A 13,373-nucleotide genomic window follows, 5' to 3' on the forward strand; every position below is an offset into this window, starting at 1 on the left:
TCCAAATTTGCCCTGGTCATGTCTAACCTCCTCTATTTTATGTCCTAGTAAGCATTTTGGTCTGATATGAACAGTAATGGACATACAGGAGGGGCACCAAATCTGACAAGGCAGCATAACAGGTTACCAGAATCCGTTACCCTAATCCATTTCACACAATTTGGCTATGATGTTCCCCAAATTAACCTCCTCTAGTACAGCAAAGTCACCAAAAGGTCCCCTTCAGGCAGCATTACAGGTTATCGCAATCTGAACACTTGTGACCATTGTGTTCTTTGACCGTAGGTGCTGTTTTCACTGTGCAGATGAGTTCAGTACACAAACAACAATTTTCTCATGTTTTAGCCTTGTTTGTTACTTTGAACATTTTATGTATATATAATGTTCTCCTGAAGATGTACATTTTCATATCTTTTTCCGTAATAAAAAAATAAGGTAAATGATTTGGAGGCAGTAGATTAAACACAATGCAGTTGTTTGTAGAGTAGCCTATTTGTGTGTTTCATACACAACATAACCCCATTGTTATGTGGTTGAAAATGCCTGACACACCAATCAAATAATTTAAGGTGACGTATCTGTCCTTCCATGGATAACCAAATACTGTATGTGTGTATATATATATATATATATATATATATATATATATGTGTATGTATATATGTGCGTATATATATATATATATATATATATATGTGTGTGTGTGTGTGTGTGTGTATGCACGCCACACAGCTGTAGGGCTTCATGGGGTCAGGCTCTTGAACTCACATGTGGTACCACTGGTCACACATGTCACTGAATCTGTAACACCTAAGGTAATAATAAATATCTGAGATACAGTACAACATACTGTACAGTATATCCTACTCTAAGAAAGATGTACAGGGGCCTAAGAAGATTAAGAGCACTGATATGGACTGTCTTATTTAGAAATAGTTCGTTACCCAAGTAGATGATAGTGATTGTCTTTATTTTTTCCTCCCTGTCTTTCCTTGTTCATCCACAGTGTTCTTCTACCCCACAAAGGTGAAAAAGTAAAAACATCTTTACATTTATTACACCTTCTAATCCATAAAATTAGAATAAAATTTTAAAGATTGGGCTACTTAGGGAGTGCAGGTGGAACCTGTCTTTTTTAAACTTCTTATATCTAGGGTCTGGTGTTCCCTTTGCTTTTGAGGTTTGTGGTGTCATCATGCCACAGTCTAAATAGTTCCTTGAAGCCTTCAGAAAAAAGGTTGTGGATGCCTTTGAGACTGGCAAGGGATTTAAAAAGCTGTCCAAATTATTTGAAATACATCATTCCACTGTCATCTACAAGTAGCCAATGTGTCCAATGTGTTGCTGGCCCTCCCAGCAAATTCAGCTCAAGAGAAGACAATCTTATGCAAAAAGTAGTCTCCAAGAACCCCAAAATGTAATCACAGGATCTGCTAAGTTTTGCAACTGTTGGTGAAAAAGTGCATCTATCTACACTCAGAAAGAGATTACACGAATTTGACCTGCATGAAAGGTGTGCCAGGAAAAAAACAACTAACATTACATATTCAGGTAAGTTAGGCTATAGATTTGCAAATGGTGTTGGCTTTTATTATAATGATTCTAGAACATTACCACTGTGGGGTTTGTAAGTGGTAAGTGTAGATGATTCATATAGCCTACATACAGGAGGCAATTTGTGTGAGAGACCTGGGAGTCTGTCTGAAGTTGCATATAGTATTTCTAGATCTTAATGGTTTGTGTTTTGGATAGTTCACTATAACGTTCTTTAACAGTGTTTGATGTTTTCACATATATTTAGGTTTTTATACCAGAAATAATGTAAAATGATGGTGGTTTGGAAAGGTTTAGTATTTGCATAATATAAATGATATTTGTACACACCACACCATATCTCAAAACATTACTAAATTTAACTGAATTATAAAAGCCCGAAAGGGCTTTTAAATGAAGAGTCGGAATTCCTTTTACTACGACCAACCAACATATTAGCTTTTTTCTTCTGCCCGCCTCTTCAGGGTTCCCGTTGGCCTGGGCGGAGCAGAGAGAGTGTACGTCAGTACGCCACTCGTGTCACTAGTGAAGTGGGTGCTTGAACGCACCAGGTTAAATCCTTAACCAACGCGGGCGTCAAGCAAAGTAGATTGAAGAGAATCCGGCGCAATTCATTTTTGGTAGCACTACGCGGCCAGAAGCCAGCAGGTGAGCACGCGATCGCTGGGTTAAGTGTTCAGATGAGAGGGTGGTGTGGATCGCGAGGAGATCACCGCATTTTACCATCGGAAGTTGCTAAGTCAGTATTTCCCATACAACACAGGTTGCTCTTCGGCCCTCGGTCAGCACTCGCTAACCTTATTTTCCTTCGTTAGATTTGTCATCAGCTGTTCTTAAACAAAAGCTGTGGTGTAAACGCGTTGATGATAGATGTGCGGTGACTAGCACTGCGGTTTTATTGACTGCGGCTCTCTATTTTGGTTCGATTAATTTAGTCAAGATGTGACATTGCGGAAAGTCGTCATAAGGACTAGTGAACTCTCTCCATGTTCATCGCGTATTGAAACTTGCGTGTAACTTGAAGGGGGAAAGTCCTGTGACGCCAAAATATATCGGTTTAGTTTTTGTGACGTGGTGTGTTGTTTTGTGTGGGATTCTTTAAACTTTTTCTGAACTCCTTGAAAATGTTCTTAGAAAACTATCTCATTAAAACTACTCATTTGGGCTTTAAGGTCGAAACTGCTAAGCATTCGTCGTCAAACCTATAGTTTATTTAAAGGTTTTGTAAATGATATCCTGTTCTTCATATTGGGTCGTTGTTTTGGTTGAAATCCTAAACCAGACTCGCATTGGTCAAGCTGTAGGGTAAATCGGCTCAGATTTTGAAGCCCCAGATGTGGCGCCTGATTATAATGCTGCACTAGATTTTGTGCTAGAATAACGTTTTGAGAGTGGCCTTTTCATTTTTAATTGCCACTGCAAAATGAAAATGATTGCTTGAACGAGTTGTTTGCGTTTGCTGTGGTTTGTCTTGTTGGTCAGTTTTTCAGTGTTTAACTGGGAGCTTGTTTTGGTTAAGACTAAGATATTGTCAGGGAGAGTCAAACGAAACTGAATTCTGAGCTGCCATATCTTTTATAGAAGTTTAGTTTCTACTTTATATTAGGTGTCTTTAACTACAGTGTACTTTTGTTTAACAAAAAATAAACGTTTGATACTATATACTTGCTCATGTTGTAGTGCAAAACACTTGCTACTATTGAGGTGGTATAAGGTTACAGGTTTGGTTGGGTTTAAAAGTGGGTTAAGAGGTAGGAATAGGGACAAAAAAGTGATTATTGATGTAATTACAGAAATTAAATTAGGCTACATATGTAATTACATGAAAGTGTTGTAGATGGAAGTACAATGTGATGGGCATGTACACATGATTGTATTAAATTATACATTTAAAGGTTAGTACATACAGTAGTTACAGACAGTTAATAAAAGGTGGGTTGTAAGTTTAATTACACATTTAATTTTTTTTCATGTTGATTCTTTTTAGTGCACTATTATTGACATTATTAAAGGGATAGTTCACCCAAAAATGAAAAAAAAAAATGCTGTTAATTTATTCACCCATTCACATTGTAGGTGACTTTCTTTGTTCAGTAGAGACTAAAGATGATTAGCTGAATCCATGGTCCTTGGTGATTCATATTATGCAAGTCAAGGGGTGCCGTCACTTTGAGAGTCAAAAAAGCAGTCTCTGCTGATGAAAGAAAGTCGCCTACATCTTGGATGACCATAGGGTAAGTAAATTAACAGCAAATTGTTTTGGCGGAACTGTTCCTCTAAGTTCTTAAAGACAAAGAAGTGGATATTAAGAAAAGCTTATGTTTTTGTGCACTCAACAATCCATTATTTCATGTTCCTTCTTGAGTTTGGGTCTCTGTATACAGCATATCAAAAACAGTGTCAAGCCACATTTATATATATATATATATATATATTAGTGCTTTATACAATATGGATAATCAGTTATGAAACAAGTTCAATTCAGCTGTAAAGCAGATCTATGGAAGACAAAAGTGTCATTATTATGCTCAATTCAGTTCCGTGTCTGTGCAATTAAATGGATAATATTACTGATTTAAAAAATCCCAGTGTTCTTAAGTGTCCAAGTTAAGGTGAAGAAAATCCTGAATTGAACAACTGAGGACTAGACAATAACTGTCTAGTTATTTTTAGGGATGCACCGAAATGAAAATTCTTGGCCGAAGCTGAACAAAATGAAACACTGGGCCGAATAGCGAACACGGTTTAGCGAAAATTTTTTCCCCATTTCATAAATTAAATAGCCAAAATTTGCTTTAAAAATATATACTTAACACTGAACATTTCTTAATATTCTAGCAGACACTATACCAATAAAACACAATTTAACTTAAAATTAATAAGTTAGTAAAATAATATTTTTTGGCCATTTTTGAAACCCCCTTCTTGAATCAGGCATGTTTTTTTTTTTTACTGTACAAATAAATGCAGCCTTGCTGAGCAGAAGAGACTTTTTTTAAAACATTAGAAAATATTACAGATCCCAGTCTAAACACTATGTTTGAATGCTATAATAAATGTATTAATAGAGCTGTTGCAATTATTATTATCCTTATTATTGTCTTTTTTATTTTATTTTACAGAACAAAGTAAAATTACAATAATAACATTTATTAATGTTGATAGAGTTCTTTCTTTTTCTCAGCTTTTATTTTGGTAGAAACCCGCAGGAAGACCTCAGTGCTTCTTTTTGTTGACAACAGTAGGTTTATAAATGATTCTCATTATGAATTTGGGAAGACGTTTGTTGCACGTATCGTATTGTCACATGCCTTGTAAAAATTCATAAAAATGTTACTGAGCAACTGACGAATAACACTATTTTAGCGCAGATTTTCCTCGCGCTTTGGACTTTGAGCCCTGGTGCCGCGAGCTCATGCAGCGCTGTTTGAATATATGCAATTCGTTCGTGTATTAGAAAACACAACGTTCTGCAGTTTATTTAATTGTTTAAGGGCATTTCGCGATTTCAGTCATCATGCAGTTACCAGCAACAATCAGCCCTTCCACTTCTCATCGTAGACATGCGATGCAGTGCTAATCAGTCTCTCGCTGTCGGTGCTGTAATGATTTTTGCGTCTTTCTCGGACACTTTTAATTTAAATGTTTCCACACTGTCGACATGTTTGTTGCATTTGCGCGACTCTATTTGATCGTGTCACGTCATTGTTCGGTACAATTTATTCGGTCTTTTCACTTATTCAGCCGAACAACCGAAAGAGCTTTTGTTGCTATTTTTGTCCGAATAATTTCGGTTGCCGAACATTCGGTGCATCCCTAGTTATTTTACTGAAATATACAGTGGTGGTTTGGACTTGTACCACTTTATTGATTGCAGCAATAAGTCACGTACAGAGTTTTTGTATTTAATTTGACATCTCGCATTTAATCTCATAAAATATCTGATATTGCTGCTAAGATTACACTCTACACTCAGCCTCCAATAGAAATAGTAATTTTTTTAAAGTTCAGTCTGTACAAGAACCAACTCAGACCTCTTTCAGTGATTAAACTCAACCGTGAAAAATGTCTTTGGATTGACTTTCCAGGGATCAACGCTAAGGATTTTTTCTACTGGCCCGGTTGGGCCAGTGGTTCAAATTTTTACTGCCACAAAAAATAAAATAGTTGCTGTTAGTGCTGGGCGGTATACCGGTTCATATACCGGTGTTTATTTTTGTTATGATATGAATTTTTAAAATACCGCAATAGCGGCCCGGTCATGCATGAAAAAATATATATATAATTTTGAAAAACACTGTGATATAAATGTTTGGTCATACCGCCCAGCACTAGTTGCTGTTATCATTGTTTTTGTATTAGGTATTGTATTTTGTATTTTTGTATTCTAATAAATAAGCGTATATGACACCAATATTTTAGATACCAGTTAAATTTTACAATTCTCTGTTTCAATTTTGATACCACAGCAAAACAAATATAAAGTTTAAACATTATTAAAGACAAGTGACAGCCAGTAAATAAGAACAAATGAACAAATTACAAGTAATAGCACAATTAAATATAGGCCTATAGCACAACAATAGAAATGAAATGATGCTTTAGGTTTTTATGTTTGTAGATGTTCAGGTACAGATATTGAAAAATCACATATAAAATAACATTTGCATATTCTTCACTCTTGTGTTGCATCTTGATTTTTCATAGCCATTTGAAATTAGAGGCAATCACTCTCTGACCGCAGGCGGCGCTTATGGTACAGTGATACAGGTACAGCGTTTCCTTGCTTACCGCTGTAAACACAGCAGTGCTGCGCGTATTAACACTAATTTAAATGCATCATACGGAGACAAAATAAAAAGAAAACTCCATTTCTGAAAACAGTCAGTTCCGTTCCCCTCAGAAACACATTCATGTAAAATTCAATGTTTGGATTTTCTTCCTATATTTCGCGCATCGTGAACCGTGATCTTGTTCTGTCTGCTACAGTATTTTCTCCTCTTTGTGTGCATCTTCAGCATCTCTGGCCTCTGTTAACGGCCATTTACAGACCAAGTATAATAATAAGGTAATATTTCCACACAAATGGCCATTGGGAAAATGATTGCAGTGCAGTTTGTGTGCAAGCACGGAACAGAAGATAGTCTGAAATAAAACAAACTCCAGTGTATAAATTCAATATATATTAACCATTGTTAAAGCTACAAAGTTGCTTGCCAGGACGGGTATTTTGACATACTTTTGTAAATATTTGCCCGTTCAGGTGACGTGGCTGTCTGTGCGCGCGCTGTTCACACAGAACACATCGTGCGAGTACTGAACGGAGTTGTCTTTCGCGCCCAAATGCTTTTTAATCGCTTTAATTTTGAAATGAACAAGTCTTAAAAACACATGCAAATGATAAAATGTTGTGACGACGCTGCAGTGGCCCGATCGGGCAATTATTGTTTTAATTCTAATAATTGCTATTATTATTATTAAAATATTAGATTTTTTTATTATTATAAAAAATCTAATAATTCAATCTAGTAGAGTAGTAAAATTACATAATTACATTACTGATATTTGTCTTAATTTTTTTGTTGCTGTTGTTCAAACTGTGTAGCAGCACATTAAATATTTTTGCAGACTTTTGTAATCACACTAAGTAGGGATGCATGATGTATCATGATACAATATATCTGTGGCCAATAGATTACTGACCAGTAGCTGGGAAAAATTTAATTATTATAATTTTTTTCATCAGTGGAATTTCCGGGATGATAAGTTTTGGTATATTTGCGTTCACCAGAGAATTAGTCTCTTAAGTACTTGCAGCTTTTCTCTTTTCAGATTATCTCAATCACATGTGCAGCATGTGTGACCAGGAGTATGTGTAGCCAAGTTATCATGTCATTTCACTCTGTGGGGATTATTACAGCATCTTTGCACCATGTTATGTTATTTTTTGCACTCATCTAAACCATGATAATCTGCCATAAGTAAAGATATGGCATTTTAAGTACTTCGTTTATGGGTCAGTCCATCTTATAGCAGTTTAGTAGAGGTTACTTGACCGTTATTGTCAACCATTTTGAGTCTGATGAAAGAAAAACAATATTTTTTTATATATATATTTTGTGTAGCAAAGAAGATTTTCATTCACAGTTGTTTACACATTTACATTTTTAAATTGCCATTTAACTTTTTACAGGTTGTTTGTTTCAACTGACTTTTCACTTATTGTCATAAATGCTTGTGAAAGGCAACCACAAAAGATAATTATTACGTTGGTGTGTTACAGTTTGAAGTGGAATACAGCAAATTCTACAATAAGGGTCAAACTGTTTTCAACTATGCACCCCAGTGACACCATTAGCAAGCAATTTCAAGAATGACTCAAAATAATTATTTTGTGAATTCACTCCCACATTTAAATGAGGCTAATGAATATTTGTTAGTCATATGTTATTTGACATGCTGGATCACAGAATGAAACGGTGACAACAAACCTCATTAACTCAAGTGAGTTAAATAATCAGCCATATGCATTTGCACTAGACTTGTGCCGGTATTCGGTAATGCGATATATCACGGTAATTTAAAAACAAAAGTTCAATATCGTGATAATACCGTATACCGTAATAAAAGCATTAGCAATTAATCGCAACATGAAAATTTGATACCGGCATATCCCTAATTTGCACATGACTTAATGTGAATATTTCAGTGTGACAGACATACAGTGACATCAAATTGTTAGAAACACATATGCAATGACATCATTATACAACAATCAGTGCAAAGGAAGGGCTGCAATTGTTTATTGAAATGAACTGTCTGAAAGAACAAGTGACAAAATAAAAAAGGCTGTAAAAAAAAGTAGATTTTTGATTCCAGTGCCTTGGAAACAATTCTTTTTCAAATTGTCTGAAGTGTCACTCACTTTACTTCAGCACAAGCTCACTAACTACTTTTTAATGGCTAATTCTTGATAACCGTTTTATATATTAAAGCCTTTACTTAAAGGCGCAATATGTAATTTTCGCCGCTAGAGGGTGGGTATTCAAAATAAACAAATAGACAAAGGCATAGTTTGATGACGCCGTGACTGAGTGTGGAATCATGGGAGTTGTCGTCTTCATCCCCACAGCCGATGCAATCCGACGGGACTCGGGCAGAAATCATGTTCATGGATGAGATAATGATTTATTAACTCTTTGGTTTTTCCATGTTTTCTACAAAACAAAACCGGAAATCGAGGGGTTATGACGTCATTGGCAGGCGACACAATGTCACTATAGACACACTCCGTGTCACTAGTTAAAATTGCTTATTTCTCTGGATTTAAACATTCTTCGAAACATTTGGGATAATGTAAGTACACAAGTCAGCAAAATATATAACACTGTTCTAGTGGTTTTTGGATATTTTAATAAAAATGTTTTACATATTGCGCCTTTAATATAAATACTTGAGTGTAGGACTTACTTTCTGTATAGAGATAGCTTTGTTGCGCAGTAGAAAACACTGTCAGCACATCGGAAGTTTGCTGTTACATATTGCTTATGTGTGCAGTGTGAAATGGGTTTTACACTACACTCAACTCCACCAACATACCAATGAAACAATGTGTTTGTTGTGTTGCATGAAATTACTGAAACGGCAGAAAGCAAGACACATCCTTGCATATATCATGCATGCTATATCATATACGCTCATATATTTCTATTTTCTTTCTCTGCACAGACACGGCTGCACCCCTTTCTCCCTCACTTTTTTTTTTTTATTAAATTTTTTTTTTTTTACTTTTTCCTACACTGTTGCTCCAAACTCAACAGTCAATGTTTGTTGGAGAGGAAACGTGCAAGTATAGACAGACCATTTCAGAGCAACAATGAGCACATCAAAACCCAGTGGACTCAAAGCACCCTTTCTCCCTCACTTTTTTTTTTTAATTAAATTTTTTTTTTTTTACTTTTTCCTACACTGTTGCTCCAAACTCAACAGTCAATGTTTGTTGGAGAGGAAACGTGCAAGTATAGACAGACCATTTCAGAGCAACAATGAGCACATCAAAACCCAGTGGACTCAAAGCACCCAGCAAAATTGGCAGACCAGCCAATGCTGGGGTCACAAAGACGTCTCCTTCTGTAGGTAAGAGCCATCTCTTTTTACCATATATAAATATATCATTAATAATATTGTTTCTGAAGTAGCTCTGTCAAAAATGGTTTTATTTAATTAAATTTATTTTTTTGGCATTTTCTGTACTGTTAAAATCAGTGGGAACCAGCAACTGTTTGGTTACCAATATTCATCAAAATATCTTATGTTCCATAGAAGCAAGAAACGGTCTAATTTTTGGGTGAACTAACCCTTTAAGGTTCACTTTACTACCTTATTTGTGTAATTTCAAATCTAAAAGTTATTGTAAAAAATTCTTTCTGTAGTCATATGGCTGTTTAAGGTGTTTAAAGGACTTGTTAGGAAAACCAGACTTGCAGTGACCCATTGAAGTAATGAAATCAGGTCAAAAATAAAAGCAGCCTATGTTATTCTAAGTTTTTTAATTCGATTATTAATTAATAATGACATAATGACAGTTTGTATATCAAGTACAGAATCAGTAAGTGCATTGTGGTAGTTGGAATTTTGAACAAAGCTTATTTCTTTCCTTCCTTTGGAACTGGTGCTGCTAAACCACCACAAGGTGACAAATCCTCAGCTGAAGCCCAAGATGCAGGAGAGCAGTTCAAGATCGAGGATCGTGTCTGGGTTAACGGCAACAAGCCAGGTGTCATTCAGTTTTTAGGAGAGACCCAGTTTGCCCCGGGCCAGTGGGCTGGAATTGTACTTGATGAGCCAATTGGGAAAAACGATGGTTCAGTGTCAGGTGTGCGCTATTTTCAGTGTGAACCGTTGAAGGGTATTTTCACACGGCCGTCCAAGCTTTCACGCACAGAAGGTGAGGAGGACGGCACAACGACGGCTCCTCCGTCCCGTGCTGCATCACCCACACCCTCCACTACATCAGTGTCTGCTTCAACCAAGAAACCAGCTTCACCCACTAAAACTGCTACACCAGCCTCAGACCTGGTGCGGTCAAAGAGCGAGTCAGTGTCCAATCTGTCAGAGACTGGCTCGGTCAAGAAAGGTGATCGGGAGCTAAAGATCAACGATCGAGTGCTGGTGAGAGTGTTGTGATGGTATAGTGATGAGCATTATTGTGTGTCAAGTTAGGATAATTCAAAGATTTAAGATTGTCATTTAAAGCAGTGGTTCTCAGTTCCAGTCCTGCTCTGCACATTTTGTATGCCTCTCTTATCTGACACACTCAGTTCAGTTCATGGATCTCTCTCTTCTTAAAGCTGATGATCTGAATCAGGTGTTCAATAAGGGAGATATACAAAATGTGCTGAGTAGAGGGGGATCCCAGGATTGGAATTGAGAACCAGTGATTTACGGCATTTTTTAAACCGCATTTTACAAGTTCGTTTATACTCATTATTTATGCATGTTTTATGATTAATTGAGAGATTGCAGTCCATTTCTATGAAGCCTGTACAGTATTTATAATGCATTATAAGGACATTTTTTAGGCATAATGCATTTATAATTCCATTAAAAATGTTGTTGTATCATCTGAATAATCTACACCAGTTATATAACATTGCAAGCTACAGTACAAATATTTATCTTTAATTTGTGTTTCCTCAAGCTTTTAAACTACTTGTCTAAAGATTGGAATCATTAAGATTTTTTTTTTTAATGTTTTTTAAAACATTATATTTTATGCACACCAAGGATCCATTTATTTATCAATAAATGCAAAGCAATAATAATGTGAAATATTACAACACAAGAACTGTTTTCTTCATTTTATATAATTTTAAAATGTAATTTATTAATGTGATGCAAAGCTGAATTTTCAGCTTCATTACTCCAGTCTTCAGTTTCACATGATCCTTCCGAAATCATGCAATCCGAAATTAAAAATATAAGTTAAAAAGTAAGATAAAGTAATACCTTTATTCAACAAGGACACATTAAATTATTCTAAAGTGACATTAAAGAAATGTTTCATTTTAGAAAATTTTATTTCAAATAAATATGGTTCTTTTGAACATTCTTTTCATCAAAGAATCCTGAAAAAAAGTATGTTTTCCAAAAATATTAGGCATGCAGTTGTTTTCAATATTGATACCAAATCTGCATATTAGAAAGTTTTCTAAAGGATTATGTGACACTGAAGCATAAGAGATGTCTTTTTAAAAATCGTTTAAAAATCTTTGATCGGTAGTGTAAAAGCTTAAAGGGGTCATATGATGCGATTTCAATTTTTGCTTTCTCTTTGAATCACAAATGCAAACATGGTTTTATGATGCAACGCAATGTGTAAAAAGACAGTATAAGTCATTATAATCCATAATTATGTCCCCACTGGATGCAACAAATGCCTCGTATTTAATGGGTTTTAATGTTTTTGTCTCGTCGCTACACGGCATCACAGTATGTTAACGGGCGTAACCTTTCCGTCACACGCTTGAGGTATTTGGCCAATCACAACACACTGGATAGCTGCCCAATCAGAGCACACCTCGCTTTTCAGACCGATGAGCTTTGTAAAAATCGACACGTTTCAGAAAGGCGGGGCATAGAGGAGAAACAATAATGTACAGTATGTGGGAAATAATGTGTTTTTTGAACCTTAAACCGCATAAACACATTTCATTACACCAAATACACAAAATAATGTTCTTTTTAGCAGCATCATATGACCCCTTTAAGGATTTGGCATGCTAAAACCTAGAAGGTTTGAATATTTGAAACTGAAGCATTCAAGATAAATGTTTGTATTGTAACGTGTAGTGTTAGCTGGTTCTTGTGAAGTGTGAACACTCTGAAGTAACTATTTCACCTAGCAGCAGGGTCTGTTGCTCTTTGTGTCTCAATGTCTCAGCAGTCGCAATATGAGAAGCCTCATATGAAATGGAATGTGAGAGTTCAAATTGCAATATATGATAAAATGATCACAATATATATTTTTGGCAAAGTTGTGCAGCTGTATAATATAATTGTTAAATAAAAACAATCAAAATAAAATATATTTTATGTTTACTTAGGACTGGACAATAATTCAGTATCAATATGTATCGCGATATAATTTTTTTCAATAACGGTGATATGATTTTTAAACACATTACCGATATTTCGATATACATTACCAGTGTTTCCCATACATTGATTTATTTGTGGCGTTTGACTTCGTTGAATAAACATGAGCACTGCACGTTTCAAAATCATAACACGGCGCGGGTGTTTTATATGAATGTATCTCTGAAGGAAACCGACTGTCTTCAGAAAAGTTTTGATGACATATTCATTTTTATCTGATAAAGTAGCGTTCATTAGCGGAGCTGCTTTGATTACAGTCATTACTAAGGAAACCGCTAGTTTTACCAGTCTAAAAGCGCCTCCTGCTGGCAGAGAATGAATTTGCATTTTCAATAATAAGTCTCCAGCAACATGTTTTTGTTGTTGCTCAATTTTTGTTTTCTGCAGCAACTCCGAGCACTGTTCATATTCTTTATCCTGACTGAAGCACATTTGTTTTAATTAGGGCTGCACGATAAATCGCATGCGATATTTGATGGATATTTGACACGTGATGGAGATTTACCGCTGATTACAGAACGGCTTTACTGACAAGATGCGCGTTAAATATCGCATGTGATTTATCGTGCAGCCCTAGTTTTAATCTATAAGAATAATCAGCCTACACTACCAGTCAAAAGTTTTTTTTTAACAGTAAGATTTTTTTAGTTTTTTAAAAGTTT

At 35.6% G+C, this 13,373-nt stretch overlaps 1 protein-coding gene across 6 annotated transcripts in view; it reads left to right on the forward strand.

Annotated features, from left to right (window-relative positions):
• The first annotated feature begins 9,472 nt into the window (after positions 1 to 9,472).
• The window catches only part of LOC107758162 (CAP-Gly domain-containing linker protein 1), a 41,200-nt gene continuing 37,299 nt past the window's right edge, over positions 9,473 to 13,373 (forward strand). For all 6 annotated transcript variants that reach the window (XM_016575830.1, XM_016575833.1, XM_016575834.1 and 3 more), the window contains exons 1-2: positions 9,473 to 9,690; positions 10,247 to 10,725. In XM_016575830.1, the coding sequence (XP_016431316.1) occupies positions 9,600 to 9,690; positions 10,247 to 10,725 (570 nt within the window). In that variant the 5' untranslated portion in view covers positions 9,473 to 9,599. The remainder of the gene's footprint in view (positions 9,691 to 10,246; positions 10,726 to 13,373) is intronic.

Source organism: Sinocyclocheilus rhinocerous, unplaced genomic scaffold (genome assembly GCF_001515625.1).
Source record: "Sinocyclocheilus rhinocerous isolate Xijiao unplaced genomic scaffold, SAMN03320098_v1.1 scaffold774, whole genome shotgun sequence".
Taxonomy (NCBI): Eukaryota; Metazoa; Chordata; class Actinopteri; order Cypriniformes; family Cyprinidae; genus Sinocyclocheilus; species Sinocyclocheilus rhinocerous.